The sequence below is a fragment of the Nanorana parkeri genome, unplaced genomic scaffold, assembly GCF_000935625.1.
Source record: "Nanorana parkeri isolate BGI_ZX_2015 unplaced genomic scaffold, ASM93562v1 scaffold2219, whole genome shotgun sequence".
Classification (NCBI taxonomy): domain Eukaryota; kingdom Metazoa; phylum Chordata; class Amphibia; order Anura; family Dicroglossidae; genus Nanorana; species Nanorana parkeri.
This window is the reverse complement of record NW_017308487.1, coordinates 159,111-176,248: the sequence shown is the minus strand read 5'-3', so window position 1 is coordinate 176,248 and position 17,138 is coordinate 159,111. Positions and strand designations below refer to the sequence as shown.

The 17,138-nt window shown below is 53.2% G+C and overlaps 1 protein-coding gene across 1 annotated transcript in view; it reads left to right on the top strand.

Annotated features, from left to right (window-relative positions):
• LOC108801111 (sodium/potassium-transporting ATPase subunit alpha-2) overlaps positions 1–16,839 on the top strand; it is a 20,134-nt gene extending 3,295 nt beyond the window's left edge. The window contains exons 4-22 of the mRNA XM_018573063.1: positions 33–236; positions 1,944–2,057; positions 2,609–2,743; positions 2,932–3,049; positions 3,382–3,650; positions 3,745–3,943; positions 4,143–4,252; positions 4,463–4,590; positions 6,005–6,216; positions 6,396–6,540; positions 7,120–7,270; positions 7,459–7,627; positions 7,707–7,861; positions 8,182–8,305; positions 12,163–12,308; positions 12,518–12,648; positions 13,057–13,158; positions 14,839–14,930; positions 16,702–16,839. Of these exons, the coding sequence (XP_018428565.1) occupies positions 33–236; positions 1,944–2,057; positions 2,609–2,743; positions 2,932–3,049; positions 3,382–3,650; positions 3,745–3,943; positions 4,143–4,252; positions 4,463–4,590; positions 6,005–6,216; positions 6,396–6,540; positions 7,120–7,270; positions 7,459–7,627; positions 7,707–7,861; positions 8,182–8,305; positions 12,163–12,308; positions 12,518–12,648; positions 13,057–13,158; positions 14,839–14,930; positions 16,702–16,730 (2,733 nt within the window). The 3' untranslated portion in view covers positions 16,731–16,839. The remainder of the gene's footprint in view (positions 1–32; positions 237–1,943; positions 2,058–2,608; positions 2,744–2,931; positions 3,050–3,381; positions 3,651–3,744; positions 3,944–4,142; positions 4,253–4,462; positions 4,591–6,004; positions 6,217–6,395; positions 6,541–7,119; positions 7,271–7,458; positions 7,628–7,706; positions 7,862–8,181; positions 8,306–12,162; positions 12,309–12,517; positions 12,649–13,056; positions 13,159–14,838; positions 14,931–16,701) is intronic.
• The last annotated feature ends 299 nt before the right edge of the window (positions 16,840–17,138 follow it).

Here is a 17,138-nt window from a genome sequence, read left to right as displayed (position 1 = left end):
GCATTCCCTCCGTTTTTCTTTTTTTCTTTCAGGGTCTGACGAACGCACGCGCCGCCGAGGTCCTGGCCCAGGACGGTCCCAACGCCCTCACCCCTCCCCCCACCACCCCCGAGTGGGTGAAGTTCTGCCGCCAGCTCTTCGGGGGCTTCTCCATCTTGCTGTGGATCGGCGCCTTCCTCTGCTTCCTGGCTTACGGGATTCAGATCGCCATGGAGGACGAGCCGATCAACGACAACGTCAGTATGGCGCATGAAGAACAAGGGGGGGTTACGCGCTAAAAGAGTGCGGTGCGAGCGGCCAGCCAAAGGCCAGCCTTTCGCACAGCAAAGGACAGCTGGGCGGAGCCAGCCGCAATCTCACTGAGCTCCGCCCAGTTGTAACGACAGATCAGCGGCCCCAAATGAGCTGGGGACGCCGATCTGTCGTTAAACAATAACAACTGGGGGCGGAGCCGGCTGTGACCGTTCCCGAGATCGCCATTTCCGGGGCTTCCGTAGACACAGCTGTACTGGGAAGGTGAGCTGTTGGGATGGAATGCATTGCAGTCATTGTGGGAGGGGCAAAATTAAAGGGGCCCTGTCACCCATTCTTTTTAAAGTGACATGGTCCCTTTAAAAATCTTCCTGTGTCGCAGTTCCCAAGGTCGGCTGGTGTCAGAGCTTACAGCAAGCGGTGACATCAACCTCCCATCACGTGACACAATTCAAGCCTTGTGATTGGTAGCTAGGCCTCCCCACATCATGGGGGCATGAGGTCAGCTGACCCCCCCATACCCGGAAAGACCAGGTATTTTGCAATGACTGCGATGGAAGGAGCAGCAGGTGGGGCACTGTGTAAATCAGTACAAAGTGCCCCCCTTGGGTCGGAGATTGGCAACAAAGAGACTTGGCACCTTGAACTGAGTGGGCAAGGGGACGGGGTCCCTTTAAGGTTCGATTATCACCTATGCAACGTGCCATCCCACAATAACAGAATAACAGAAAAAAATGCATTCTTGGGTTCCGTCGCTTTAAACACTTTGGGGGCCTGTTTGGCATTGCTATTGGTCCATTGAAACGGCGCGTGCATTCAGATTACCCAACTGGGGCGAGATCGAATGTTCTTAGTCTATTTTCTCTTCTGGTTGAATGTTCTTTGAATATAATGGGAGGTCATAAAAATAGGTTCATTCATAGAGAAAAAGGAATGGGGGGGGGATACCTCATTGTGGCCACTAGATGGCGCTGAGGGTCAGAGGAAATAGATACATAAAGAGATACAATGTAACAGTTCTAGAATACACTGGAGGGATGGGGGGGGGTACCTCATCCTGGCCACTAGATGGCGCTGAGGGTCAGAGGAAATAGATACATAAAGAGATACAATGTAACAGTTCTAGAATACACTGGAGGGAGGGGGGGGGGTACCTCATCCTGGCCACTAGATGGCGCTGAGGGTCAGAGGAAATAAATACATTGTAGTAACAAGAGATACAAATGTAATGATTCTAGAGAACACTGGAGGGAATAGGGAGAAATACCTCATTGTGGCCACTAGATGGCGCTGAGGGTCAGAGGAAATAAATACATTGTAGTAACAAGAGATACAAATGTAATGATTCTAGAGAACACTGGAGGGAATAGGGAGAAATACCTCATTGTGGCCACTGGGTGGCGCTGAGGATCAGAGGAAATAAATACATGATGAGAAGAGATACAATGTAACAATTCTAGAGAACACTGGAGGGAAGCAGCCCATAAATGTAACCATTGATACTACTACCCGAAGAACATTTGACCAGAAGAGAAATGGCACCAAGAACATTCGGTTCTGACCCAATCTCAGAACGGCTGGTGAATTCTCACACATGAATGTAAGGGGGGGGGGAATAACTCTGCAATGAATCTAGGCCAGTGTGACCTCAGTGAGGCTCCGGGTCCAAACCTCTTCTACCATTTCCACAGCTGTACCTCGGAGTCGTCCTGGCCGCTGTGGTCATCGTCACCGGATGCTTTTCATATTACCAAGAAGCCAAGAGCTCCAAGATCATGGAGTCCTTCAAGAACATGGTGCCCCAGGTACAGAGATAGAGAGAGAGAGAGAGAGGCGGGGGGGAGGAGAGAGAAAGAAAATAGAGAGAGAGAGAGAGGGGGGTGGGGAAGAGAGAGAGAGAAATAGATAGAGAGAGAGAGAGATAGAGAGAGAGAAATAGATAGATAGATAATAGATAGAGAGATAGATAGATGGAGAGATAGATAGATGGAGAGAGAGAGAGAGAGAGAGAAATAGATAGATAGAGAGATGGAGAGAGAGAGAGAGAGATAGAGAGAGAGAAATAGATAGATAGATAGATAGATAGATAGATAGATAGATAGATAGATAGATAGATAGATAGATAGAGAGAAATAGATAGAGAGAGAGAGAGAGATATGATAGAGAGAGAGAGAGATATAGAGAGAGAAATAGATAGATAGAGAGATGGAGAGAGAGAGAAATAGATAGAGAGAGAGAGATATAATAGATAGATGGAAAGAGAGAGAGAGAGATAGAACATCGGGATATTCGGTAGACTCCTCTCTCCAGATTCGGGTCGGTTTGGTTGCGTCACTTCCACCTTCTGATGTTCCAGCAAGCTCTGGTGATCCGCGAGGGAGAGAAGCTGCAGATCAATGCCGAGGCCGTGGTGGCCGGCGACCTGGTGGAGGTGAAAGGCGGCGACCGAGTTCCGGCTGACATCAGAATCATCTCCGCTAATGGCTGTAAGGTGAGACCTGAGCGCCGCTCATATAACCTCAGGTGTCCCCTCCCCCCATATAAAAGATCGGGGGTGTGGCGCGTCCTTCACCCTTCTGTACTGTATTGTAATGATCTGCGCTGCAGGGTAAAGGGACTCAGAATGAACCGGCAGCATGACACCCGGGGGGAGCATCTAATCTGAGATCTTCTCACCAGGTGGACAATTCATCTCTGACCGGAGAGTCCGAACCACAGACCCGCTCACCGGAATTCACCCACGAAAACCCTCTGGAGACCCGGAACATCTCCTTCTTCTCAACCAACTGTGTGGAAGGTGAGGACGGGGTTTCCCGGCCGGAGAGCCACCAAACAAAGAATGATGGATGCCGGGAGACGGGGACAAGGCCCGGAATGTGTGTCCAGCGGCGGAAACAAAACAGCCTGCCGGGGAAGCCAAGGACTCATTATACAACCGGCCCTGAAAGTGGACCTGTCTCCAGGCAACCATTATGTGAGCTTTTTCAGGAACACCGGTGAACATTTTCCGCACCACCGCGTGACTGGGGATGAGCGGTTGCCAATGCGCCGGTGCTGCCGCTAGAAAGTTCCCGTGCAGTCCTACTGTAATCCGAACAAGTATTTTTTTCTTCTTCCCTTTACCTATAGGAACTGCACGAGGCGTCGTCTTAGCCACCGGCGACCGCACCGTCATGGGCCGCATTGCCTCGTTGGCTTCCGGGCTCACCACCGGGCGCACGCCCATCGCCACGGAAATCGAGCACTTCATTCACATCATCACAGGCGTGGCGGTCTTCCTGGGGGTCTCCTTCTTCGTCCTTTCCCTCATCCTCGGCTACAGCTGGCTGGAAGCCGTCATCTTCCTCATCGGGATCATCGTGGCCAACGTGCCGGAGGGCCTCCTGGCCACCGTGACGGTGAGGATTGGCGGGAGATACCATAGAGGGAAATCGGGCGAGTGTTGAGGTGGCCCCTCCCCCGTGACCCGGTGTTTTGTTTTTGACCTTCAAGGTGTGCCTGACGCTCACGGCCAAGAGGATGGCCCGCAAGAACTGCCTGGTGAAGAACCTGGAAGCCGTGGAGACCCTCGGGTCCACCTCCACCATCTGCTCTGATAAGACCGGGACGCTGACCCAGAACCGAATGACCGTGGCCCACATGTGGTTTGACAACCAGATCCACGAGGCGGACACCACCGAGGACCAGTCAGGTTGGTCGTGGCCACGTTAACCGATTTCTTTCTTCTTGCTTTGACCTTTTGTATGCCCAGAAGGCCACCAGACCCGGTTCTTCGGCACCCAAGGTGGTGAGGCCAAAGTAGATCGTTGAAGTCAATATTCGCACCATAAGTTGGCCGTCTGCGTTGGCGTCATGCCACCGATGTAACTTTTTTGGTTCTTATCTCCTAGGCACCACGTTCGATAAACGCTCACCCACCTGGACCTCCCTGTCCCGGATCGCCGGCCTCTGTAACCGCGCCGTCTTCAAAGGGGGCCAGGACAAGATTCCCATTTCCAAAGTAAGTGCGCGTAGGACCCCGTGAACCGATTGCCGATCACAGAACGAACGGGGAGCATATAAGCCCGCGGCCAAAGCGTTACCGAACTCCTCACTCTCTATTGGCTGCTCGATTTTCCCGGTCAGGACCTATCTTGACCTGTTTTCTGCCCGTGGTGGCGGTCTATGGAGGACATCTGCGTTCTGATTGGGTTGTCTTCTCGTCCCGCAGAGAGGGACGGCCGGGGACGCCTCGGAGTCGGCTCTGCTCAAGTGTATAGAACTCTCCTGCGGCTCGGTGAAAAAGATGATGTGCATGGGCAGGAAGCTGGGGGTGTCACCAGTGCGTGGAGCTAATCGGTAGATGAGACAGGAAGCCGCAGGATCTACAAGGCTCACAGCATTCATTCCTGCATGAAGACCCCATTCTCTGCATAGTACACCACAGCTGGATAACCAGGCTCACAGCCTTCCTGCACAAAGACTCCTATCCCTGCACAGCACACCACAGATAGGTAACCAGGCTCACAGCATTCCTGCACAAAGACTCCTATCTCTGCACAGCACACCACAGATAGGTAACCAGGCTCGCAGCCTTCCTGCACAGCACACCTCAGCTAGGTAACCAGGCTCACAGCCTTCCTGCACAAAGACTCCCATCTCTGCACAGTACACCACAGATAGGTAACCAGGCTCGCAGCCTTCCTGCACAGCACACCTCAGCTAGGTAACCAGGCTCACAGCCTTCCTGCACAAAGACTCCCATCTCTGCACAGTACACCACAGATAGGTAACCAGGCTCGCAGCCTTCCTGCACAGCACACCTCAGCTAGGTAACCAGGCTCACAGCCTTCCTGCACAAAGACTCCCATCTCTGCACAGTACACCACAGATAGGTAACCAGGCTCGCAGCCTTCCTGCACAGCACACCTCAGCTAGGTAACCAGGCTCACAGCCTTCCTGCACAAAGACTCCCATCTCTGCACAGTACACCACAGATAGGTAACCAGGCTCGCAGCCTTCCTGCACAGCACACCTCAGCTAGGTAACCAGGCTCACAGCCTTCCTGCACAAAGACTCCCATCTCTGCACAGTACACCACAGATAGGTAACCAGGCTCGCAGCCTTCCTGCACAGCACACCTCAGCTAGGTAACCAGGCTCACAGCCTTCCTGCACAAAGACTCCCATCTCTGCACAGTACACCACAGATAGGTAACCAGGCTCGCAGCCTTCCTGCACAGCACACCTCAGCTAGGTAACCAGGCTCACAGCCTTCCTGCACAAAGACTCCCATCTCTGCACAGTACACCACAGATAGGTAACCAGGCTCGCAGCCTTCCTGCACAGCACACCTCAGCTAGGTAACCAGGCTCACAGCCTTCCTGCACAAAGACTCCCATCTCTGCACAGTACACCACAGATAGGTAACCAGGCTCGCAGCCTTCCTGCACAGCACACCTCAGCTAGGTAACCAGGCTCACAGCCTTCCTGCACAAAGACTCCCATCTCTGCACAGTACACCACAGATAGGTAACCAGGCTCACAGTCTTCCTGCACAAAGATTCCCATCGCTGCACAGCACACCACAGCTAGGTAACCAGGCTCATAGCCTCCCTGCACAGCACAACACAGATAGGTAACCAGGCTCACAGTCTTCCTGCACAAAGATTCCCATCTCCGCACAGCTAGGTAGGTGCCCTGCCCCCTCTATCAATATAAATACTACAGGTACCCTCTGGGAGCACCAAGGGACAATGCTTTCCTCTGTTCCCTCTACAGCTGTCCATCCATGAAGGGGAGGATAGCCCAGAGGGCCACCTGCTGGTGATGAAAGGGGCCCCGGAGAGGATTTTGGACCGCTGCTCCACTATCCTGCTGCACGGGCAGGAGCATCCGCTGGACGAGGAGTTGAAGGACGCCTTCCAGAACGCCTACTTTGAACTGGGAGGACTGGGAGAGAGAGTGCTGGGTGAGTCTGTAGGATAGACTGTACACTGTCCGGCCCAGCAGAGGAGCATGTGACTCGCTGCATAAGGAAGCTCAGAAGGAAGTCCGGCCACTGCAATGCCTCCTGGGACTTGTAGTTCCACCACAGCCGGAGTGCCGAGGTTGCCCACCCATGATGTAGTCTGTAGCCTCATTCAGGCCAATAACCACTTCCTCCCTTCCAGGTCATCATGGTGACCGGCGACCACCCGATCACCGCCAAGGCCATCGCCAAAGGCGTGGGGATCATCTCCGAAGGGAACGAGACCGTGGAGGACATCGCCGCCCGCCTGAACATCCCAGTAAACCAGGTGAATCCCAGGTGAGTCGGGTGAATCCTGTGACATGACCGGGACCCGGAGCCAAGGAAAGCTTAATACTCAAGTCGGAATACTCTAGGTGCCTGGCCCTTTAAATTGACGCTGTCTCAGCACTTGTTCAGTAAGGGTGCTGTCTGCGCTGTCTGATAAACCTATGGCCAGAAGAGGAGGAGTCTATATAAGAGGGGGACAAGGGAGGCCGACACCCCCTGAGCCGGATCAATGTAAACTGGATACAATGTATACTGTATATTCAAAGGTAGAACAGCGCTGCCACCTAGTGGCGGATTATAGGTACTGCAGGCTAATACAGGCGCATTGATTTACACATGACACTCGACACACGTGAACCAACCTCATCCAACCAATCAATAACTTTATTATTTGATATCACTTTTTTTTACCAAATTTGGACTAATAATTGACAGTGGGCGGAGCTTGGCAGCTGCAGTGCGGTGGATGCCCGTCTGGGGCAGTGGGCGTTCCTAGCCGGGCTGTATTTGCATAGGCGACGCCCACATGTGACACACTGAGCCTCCAGCTGATGCTGTCGCGTGTTTTTTGTTGTTGTTCCGTCGCAGGGAGGCGAAGGCGTGCGTGGTTCACGGGTCCGACCTGAAGGACTTCACCCAGGAGCAGCTGGACGACATCCTCAAGAACCACACGGAGATCGTCTTCGCCCGCACCTCGCCGCAGCAGAAGCTGATCATCGTGGAGGGCTGCCAGAGACAGGTACACTTCGCCGCCCCGGGGGCGCTCACCTTGTGTCCGAGAGTAATTGTCTCAGTATGGAAGCCAGAGGACGGGCATGAAAGCCAAGCAACTAGTATTCCCCTGAAGGGTGAAGCAGTGTGGCGGCGCAGGGAACACCGATAGCGGGAGCCTCTGACGGAGCTCCCTCTCTGTGGTCTCTCCTGCAGGGCGCCATTGTGGCTGTGACTGGGGACGGGGTCAACGACTCCCCGGCCCTGAAGAAGGCTGACATCGGCGTGGCCATGGGCATCGCGGGCTCCGACGTCTCCAAACAGGCTGCCGACATGATCCTATTGGACGATAACTTCGCCTCCATCGTGACCGGGGTGGAAGAAGGTTTGTAGTCGCCAGGTCACCGTGTACAGCGCCGCGGTATATGTCAGCGCTATATGATCGGCTATTTTCTTTTTCTCAGGCCGGTTAATCTTTGACAACCTGAAGAAGTCGATCGCGTACACGCTGACCAGTAACATTCCGGAGATCACGCCGTTCTTACTCTTCATCATCGCCAACATCCCTCTGCCGCTGGGCACCGTCACCATCCTGTGCATTGATCTCGGCACGGACATGGTACGGACTGCTATCGAGTCTCACTTATTGAAGGGGGGTGAAATGAGAACTGTCTGTGCTGCCCGCCATTGTAGACCTATTACCCAGACTCACAGAACGGAAGGGAGAAGGTGATTGGATGACAACACAGAAATGGGTGACAACATAGACACATTGGATGACAACACAGACACGCCTCCTATCGCTGGCAGCCCTCATACCACGCGCGCTCAGTGCCGCCATCTTTGCTGGTCGATGACGGCATGGCGCGCTTGTTTACATTATGATGGCGGGATGAACTGTCACATGATTTGGTTTTTCTCCCCTGTTCCTCATACTAGGTCCCGGCCATCTCGCTGGCGTACGAAGCTGCCGAGAGCGACATCATGAAAAGACAGCCCAGGAACCCCCGGACGGACAAACTGGTGAACGAGCGCCTGATCAGCATGGCGTACGGGCAGATCGGTGAGTCCGGCAAACCTTCCAAGAGAACCGGCAAGGTCTCTGCAAACTGCTGCAGTACCTCTTGTTGGCCACTAGATGTCCTCAGTGTTCACGGCTTCATTCAATCTGAAAGACTGAGGACACCTAGTGGCCAACTAGAGACTTTGAGTGCAGGGTGTCATGGCCCCGCCCCAGGGGCGTATCTGCCGCGAGGCAAACAAGGCGTTTGCCTGGAGCGGCAGATTCCCTGAGAGCGGCACTTGCTGTGGTTCTCTCCCCTTGATAAATTTTATTTATCAAGGGAAGAGAACCGGAGGCTATCGTAGCGGCGGGGACGAGGACGGCGGGTTGCGGCGGTGTCCAGCAGGCAGCGGTTGGCGGCGCTTTTTATTTGTAAATACACCGCTGCCCCGCCCCCTGAGCATGGCAACCTGCACCCCCAGTGTATTGATTCAGAAAGAGGTCCTGATGTCACCACAACATCATCCAAGACCTGTTTAGTCTAGAGCAGTGATGGCGAACCTTGGCACTCCAGCTGTTTTGGAACTGCAAGTCCCATGAGGCATTGCAAGGCTCTGACAGCCACAGACATAACTCCCAGAGGCAGATGCATCTTGGGATTTGTAGTTTTGGCACAGCTGGAGTGCCAAGTTTCGCCACCACTGGTCTAGAGCTTTCTCCCGCAGTACCTCTTCTTGGCCACAAGATGTCCTCGGTCTTGTGGGCATCATTCAGCTTGGAAGACTGAGGACATCTTGTGGCCAACAAGAGTCTGCGAGTTCAGGATGTCATGGCCCCGCCCCCTGAGCATGGCACCCTGCACTCACAGTGTATCGATTCAGAAAGAGGTGCTGATGTCATCACAACATCATCCAAGACCACCGCCCCTTCAGTCTGGAGCCTTCTCCCACAGTACCTCTTGTTGACCATAGGGTGTCCTCAGTCTTCTGGGCATCATTCAACCTGGATACCTTATGGCCAACATGAGACTGTGAGTGCAGGGTGTCATGGCCCCGCCCCCTGAACATGGCAGCCTGCACTCATAGTGTATTGATTCGGAGAGATGTCTGCCCAACATCATCCAAGACCACCACCCCTTCATTATGGAGCTTTCTCCCACAGTACCTCTTCTTGGACACAAGATGTCCTCAGTCTCCTGGGCATCATTCAACCTGGAAGACTGAGGGCATCTTGTGGCCAACAAGAGGCTGCGAGTTCAGGGTGTCATGGCCCCGCCCCCTGAGCATGGCACCCCGCACTCACAGTGTCTTGATTCAGGCTGATGTCACCACAACATCATCCAGGACCACCCAGCACTGGAAGAGGACTTAGTGCCTCATAGTACTGATCAGAATGCCTTATATCGAGGTCTTCTGGGTTGAATGATCTCAAGTCATGGAGTGCAGGGTGTCATGGCTCCGCCCCCTGCGCATAATACGCCACACACACAGTGTATTGATTCAGGCTGATGACATCATAACATCATCCAGGACCACCCACCACTGGAAGAAGACTAAAGAGGACTCAGTGCCTCATAGGACTGATCAGAATGCCTTATATCAAAGTCTTCTGGGTTGAATGACCTCAAGTCATTGAGTGCAGGGTGTCATGGCCCCGCCCCCTAGGCATAACACCCCACACTCACAGTGTATACATTCAGGCTGATGTCATCATAACATCATCCAGGACCACCCACCACTGGAAGAAGACTAAAGAGGACTCACAGGACTGATCAGAATGCCTTATTCCAGAGCTTTCCCCGCAGTACCTCATGGTGGCCACAAGATGTCCTCAGTCCTCTCTACATTGGATAGATCTGGAAAAGTGTCAAGTTTTAAATGCTGCCTGTCTCCCTGTAGAGGAGATTTCTCTGCACTTCCTGTTCTCTCCGACACCCATCACCTGGACAGGAAGTGGGGTGAAATCTTTGTCAAGGGGACATCAATACAATCTTGATGGAGGTTCTAAAATCTTCCCGCAGTGTCCCTCTCACCGCTCCCCCGGCATCCACAATGAGCGCACGCACAGCTTCGGGTGATGAATGCGCCGCCGCTGATCCCGCTTTCATTTTTTAATTAGCGCGGCTCTGGAGCGGCAGCTGACTGTGTTGCGCCGGTATGAGCCGCAGAGATGAATTGCCCTTCCTACAGACCTAATTGCAGGATTACGGAGATCGGCGAGGGGCGCGTCGGACGCGGGGAGCCGTGCGCTTTTCATACAAACGTACCCCTGCCTGTGAATAATAATAGACGGGCTCCTAATCGTTGAGATTTCCTTTCCATCGCAGCCGCTGAAATAATTCTTCATCCTGCGCGTAATTGCTCCCAGCCGGCGCGATGGCGGTGTCCGCGGGAAAGCTGAATTGATGAGCTGCGTTTTTGTTCGAAGCCGCGGTGGTAATTATCGCATTTCTTAAAGAGGTCCTGCGCTGGGACGCAGAGGATGGCTGGTGCTGACCACCGTCTGCAAAATGCAAAGCGTCTGGCTGTTTCTGGACTCCGAGAAGCCGGGACGAGCAGATCGGGAAAGTCGGAGGGGAGTCAGGACCAATAATGTGCATACTTGTTTTCGAATCCGTGACTTAAGCTCACCACGCACCTTACAATCTGATTGTACAATCTCTGTGGGATCAGGAGCAAAAACGAACGTTCTTTTATTTTCAGGTCCAATGGATGTCATGTAATACAGCAAGATGGCCCCAAGGAGCATAGGAATAAAAGTATTAATTTCCTGTGCTCCCTATCTCCATCTACTGGCCATAGTGAGGAAGTATTGATGTTCTATGCTCCCCAGCTCCATCTAGTGGCCATAGGAATGAAGTGTTAATTTCCTATCATCCTCAGTTTCATTTAGCGGCCATAGGAATGAAGTATTGATTTTCTGTGCTCTTCAGCTCCATCTAGTGGCCACAATGAGGAAGTATTCATCTCCTATGATCCATCAGCTTCATCTAGTGGCCATAGTGACGAAGTATTGATTTCCTGTGCTCCTCAGCTCCATCTAGTGGCCATAGGGATGAAGTATTGATTTCCTGTGCTGAAGTTATGATTTCCGGTGCTCCTCAGCTTCATCTAGTGGCCATAGGGATGAATTATTGATTTCCTGTTCTCCTCGGCTCCATCTAGTGGCCATAGTGGGGAAGTTTTGATTTCCTGTGCTCCTCAGCTCCACCTATCGGCCAAAGGGATGAAGCATTGATTTCCTGTGCTCCCCAGCTCCATCTAGTGGCCATAGTGAGGAAGTATTGATTTCCTATGCTCCCCAGCTCCATCTAGTGGCCATAGTGAGGAAATCCTGATTTCCTATGATCCTCGGGTCCATCTAGTGGCCATCTTGTATTACGTTACAAACATTGGACCTGAAAAGAAAAATATATCAATGAACGTTCGTTTTTGCCTCTATTCACACACAACCAACGTTCGTAAAGTCTCACAGGGCGAACGGCTTTGCGCATTGGTGATAATTAAACCCCAGGGTGTATGTAAAGCTGTGTGTTTAATTTTTGGCTCGAGTAGGCAATTGTTTGGTGAGATTCACTCTGTATTGCGGCGATGACCACTGTCAGAGTGTCATGAGAAATCCAGAATACTAGAACAGGATTGGAGGAGAAATCTACTAATGGGGGACACCTTGCTAAAAGGGTTTCCCCTCACCTTGGAAATACTTCCTCTTACTTCCTGTTGTGTGTACGGGACAGGAGGTGAAGGGAAATCTCCCCCAGCAGTCAGAGGTTTACCCCTCTCTAATCTATCCAAAGCTCTATATATACCTAACATGTGGCAGTTCCAGAATACACTTCACCGTGGAGATGCAATGTATACGTGGGCACGCCGCTGCCCTTGTTGGCGCCTTCTCATTGATAATCTCTGTCGTTTCAGGCATGATTCAGGCTCTGGGCGGCTTCTTCACCTACTTCGTCATCCTGGCGGAAAACGGCTTCCTGCCGTCCCGACTGCTCGGCATCCGATTGGACTGGGACGATCGCTCGACCAATGACGTAGAAGACAGCTACGGGCAACAGTGGGTATGTATGGAAGCTGAAGGAGCCCGTCTTCCACCGACTGGAGGCACACACACACACGTGGGCATTGCCCAGGGCGGTCTGCACGTACATAGGAACGCCCACTCCTCCAGATCAACTCCCGATTGGCTCGATGTGGGCGACACCCACTTATTATAGGTCAGGCCGTAACATTAATTTGATCTCCTGCAACTTGGTTATTTTTTTTGCAGACCTACGAGCAGCGGAAGGTGGTAGAGTTCACGTGCCACACGGCGTTCTTCTCCAGCGTGGTGGTGGTGCAGTGGGCCGATTTGATCATCTGTAAGACCAGAAGGAACTCCGTCTTCCAGCAAGGCATGAAGTAAGAAAATTGGGGGATGGGGCGGGACACAAAATGGCTAAAATTGGACTGAAAGTCAAAAATTTAGGTCATGACACCCACCAACCCCCCTTGTGGCCGCTCTTTCCCAGGACTCTCCGGATTCCGGACGGCTCACCTCGCTCTCATCTCCTTCGCGAGGTGCCTATTAGCTGATAGAGCAGAGGCAGCCTATAAGCGCCTCTCCCTCACGGTAACTCCGCCCCTTGACTGAAGGGGGGGGTACCAATGGGCCAGCAGCCATCTAGAATCCGGTGAACCCCACCTGGGCGTGTCGTATTTCCATTTTTGCAATGGCAGCAGCAAGGGGGGGAGGGGGCTATGGTTGTAGATACGGCCTTGTGCTGATGTCACCGCCTCTCACCTGACCCCCGTCTCTCTCCCCCCCAGGAACAAGATTTTGATATTTGGGCTCCTGGAAGAGACCGCGCTCGCTGCTTTCCTGTCTTACTGCCCCGGGATGGACGTGGCCCTCCGAATGTACCCTCTCAAGTGAGTAGATCCCCGTACAGAAGGAACGTCCTGAAGAAGAGGCAATGCGCGTAGCTTTTTGGTTGCCCATGTGGTAAAACGTTGCCGCTTTGCTCGGGGGCGTAACTAGAAATCACAGGGCCCCATAGCAAAATTTTGTATGGGGCCCCCGTGATTTCTAGTTACGCCCCTTGCAGAGCCCACCTGAGATCCCACACAGCCCACCTGAGGGTGACCCTGCAGAGCCCGCCATATGGTGGGCTCTCCAGGGTCACTCTCAGGTGGGCTGGTCGCGCTCCTTACCTGTCCGCCTCCTCTTCCTCCACGCTCGCTGATGGGCCCCGCCTCCTCCGTCGCCGGGCCTGCCTCCTTCTCCGTCACTGTGGCCCCGCCTCGTCCCCTGCTGTCGGCCACGGGCTCCGCCTCCTCCTCCACTGCCGGGTCTGGCATCTTCCACCGCCGCTGCTGGCTCTCAGTGACTCAACAGCGGCTCTGGAGACGTACGCGCCGCTGCACAGTTTACGGTCACTGATCTGAACAGCGGCGCATTCTTCTTCAGAGCCGCCAGTGAAAGCCACCAGCAGAGGATGCCATAGCGACCCAGGCGGTCCGCTCGGCATCTGGTCGGGCCCCATCGTGCCCCTGGGCCCCATAGCGCCCGCCTGGGTCGCTATGGCGATTGTTACGCCACAGGCTTTGCTTCTCCCTGGCCGCTCCCTATATACTTCCTGGTGTGTCAAATACCTGCTCCACCCCGCAGCATGCTGTGGTTTCACCCACTGAATTGCAGAACCAGTGGGAGGAACCACAGCATGCATGGGGGTAAACCCAACAAAAGGGTTGAATATATGCAGTGGCCTGGGGGGGAGGAGGGTACCGGAAAGGTAAGTTTATTGCCTCTCAGTGCAGTATACTTTTTGTTTATAGACCAAACCAAAAAGAGGGACTTGGTCTTAAAACCAGGACGGCCCCTTTAAATGAGGTAGTTGGGTAGTGGATTCTGTACATGAGAGGTAGGCAACCTCGGCACTGCGCCTGTGATGAAACTGCGAATCCCATCATGGCTCTGCCTGTGGGAGTCATGCCTCGTGGCTTTGCAATGCCTCATGGGACGTGTAGTTGTAGTGCCGAGGTGGCCCAACCCCTGCTGTAGAGGCTTACCGATGCCCTCCTTGGTGCAGTTAGCAATATGTCCAGCGGGGGGCGCTGCTAGCCTGCCACAATTACACTCCTCAAGTCCAGATGTTCCCGGCATGGACTGGCTGCATGAACGTCACAAGTCAAGAGTATGGAGACCAGGCCATAAGCAGGGCCGGATTTACTCTCTCTGCTGCCCCAAGGCCATGTTCCTCAATGCACCCCCCCTAACCGCCAACCCCCACGCCCCCCCCCAATGGAGAATGGCAAATCTGCAGGCTGCATACAATGTACAAGCGGTGGCTTCCCCGCTGTGCATTTAGCTGGCCCAAAGCCGGGCTACATGTAGAAAACAACTACCCTCCCCGGGCATCGGGAGATAGGAGTTACACACCCCTGCTGCCCCTCTACTCCCTGCTGCCCCCGAGGCCGGGCCGTGGTTGGCCTTGTGTGAGATCCGGCCCTGGCCATGAGACATTCCTGATGGAACTTCTGCAAATTTACAAACAATGCCGTAGGATCCGCTTCCGTGACCTTTCTCACTCTGTTTTCTCCCCCTGTCAGGGTGACGTGGTGGTTCTGTGCCTTCCCCTACAGCTTACTCATCTTCGTGTATGACGAAGTGCGCAAATTGATCTTGCGTCGTGACCCCGGAGGTAAGAGTGCACCCAGGGACCCCAACTTCCTGTCCCTTCATGTATACAGACCACAGATAATATACTGCCAACCCTGGGTCACCCCCTACACCTCTGTACTCTGTACAGCACTGCGGTATATGTCAGAGCTATATATGTATAATAATAGTGTGTGACTGTGGGGGAGGGGACATTAGAGTGTAAGCTCCTCTGTACAGAGACTGATGTGACTGTGGGGGGAGGGGGCATTAGAGTGTAAGCTCCTCTGTACAGAGACTGATGTGACTGTGGGGGGAGGGGGCATTAGAGTGTAAGCTCCTCTGTACAGAGACTGATGTGACTGTGGGGGGAGGGGGCATTAGAGTGTAAGCTCCTCTGTACAGAGACTGATGTGACTGTGGGGGGAGGGGGCATTAGAGTGTAAGCTCCTCTGTACAGAGACTGATGTGACTGTGGGGGGAGGGGGCATTAGAGTGTAAGCTCCTCTGTACAGAGACTGATGTGACTGTGGGGGGAGGGGGCATTAGAGTGTAAGCTCCTCTGTACAGAGACTGATGTGACTGTGGGGGGAGGGGGCATTAGAGTGTAAGCTCCTCTGTACAGAGACTGATGTGACTGTGGGGGGAGGGGGCATTAGAGTGTAAGCTCCTCTGTACAGAGACTGATGTGACTGTGGGGGGAGGGGGCATTAGAGTGTAAGCTCCTCTGTACAGAGACTGATGTGACTGTGGGGGGAGGGGGCATTAGAGTGTAAGCTCCTCTGTACAGAGACTGATGTGACTGTGGGGGGAGGGGGCATTAGAGTGTAAGCTCCTCTGTACAGAGACTGATGTGACTGTGGGGGGAGGGGGCATTAGAGTGTAAGCTCCTCTGTACAGAGACTGATGTGACTGTGGGGGGAGGGGGCATTAGAGTGTAAGCTCCTCTGTACAGAGACTGATGTGACTGTGGGGGGAGGGGGCATTAGAGTGTAAGCTCCTCTGTACAGAGACTGATGTGACTGTGGGGGGAGGGGGCATTAGAGTGTAAGCTCCTCTGTACAGAGACTGATGTGACTGTGGGGGGAGGGGGCATTAGAGTGTAAGCTCCTCTGTACAGAGACTGATGTGACTGTGGGGGGAGGGGGCATTAGAGTGTAAGCTCCTCTGTACAGAGACTGATGTGACTGTGGGGGGAGGGGGCATTAGAGTGTAAGCTCCTCTGTACAGAGACTGATGTGACTGTGGGGGGAGGGGGCATTAGAGTGTAAGCTCCTCTGTACAGAGACTGATGTGACTGTGGGGGGAGGGGGCATTAGAGTGTAAGCTCCTCTGTACAGAGACTGATGTGACTGTGGGGGGAGGGGGCATTAGAGTGTAAGCTCCTCTGTACAGAGACTGATGTGACTGTGGGGGGAGGGGGCATTAGAGTGTAAGCTCCTCTGTACAGAGACTGATGTGAGTGGCTCAGTGTTCTCTGTACACCCTGCGGTCTATGTCAGAGCTATGCTATCTAAATGCTAGATGTTAGTCTTCATGATCACGATGATGACTACCATCCATGGGGTAGGTGGCCCCATTCTAAGAACCTTCACTCAGAGTCTCCTCAGTCCTGTAGAACAGTCATGGGCTCCTCATGTAGACAAGCTCTGACATCTGTCCTCCAAGGAGTGCTGAGGTTGACCTGGACCTGACGTTGGGGGGTCAATAAACCCTCAAGAAGGGAAATGTCCACTCAGATGTTCAGTTGCCCATTTTGGTTTGGAGGCCTCCTCTTCCTGCATTCTCTAATTACTTTCTTCTTCCATTTCCAGGATGGGTGGAGAAGGAGTCGTACTATTAAGGACTTGGCAAGCCAAGAAGGAACCCCCGGAACCATCTGGGAAGGAACAATGCCAAGGCTGTAGATACATTGGTTCCATAATACCCTAAGCACTAGTTTTTCTAACCTGCTGTTTTTCATGGTGGCTGAAGACCTGAGAACATCTCAAGAAAATCCTATGCATGGGCAGGAATCTTCTACCTTTTCCCGATCAAACTTCAATTGTAATTTTGTAAGAATTCCCCAAGTTGGCCCATTGGTATTGCTTCATCTTTGGCTTTAGATATACTTTAGGAAACGGCCTTATGGCTCAGTCATGGGCCAATGGTGGAGCCTTCTGAATGGACAAAACACCACCAACGAAGTAAAATAACTTGGACACATGAAGCCGTATCTCAAAGTGAATCTGTTAGAACTTCCAGACCCAAT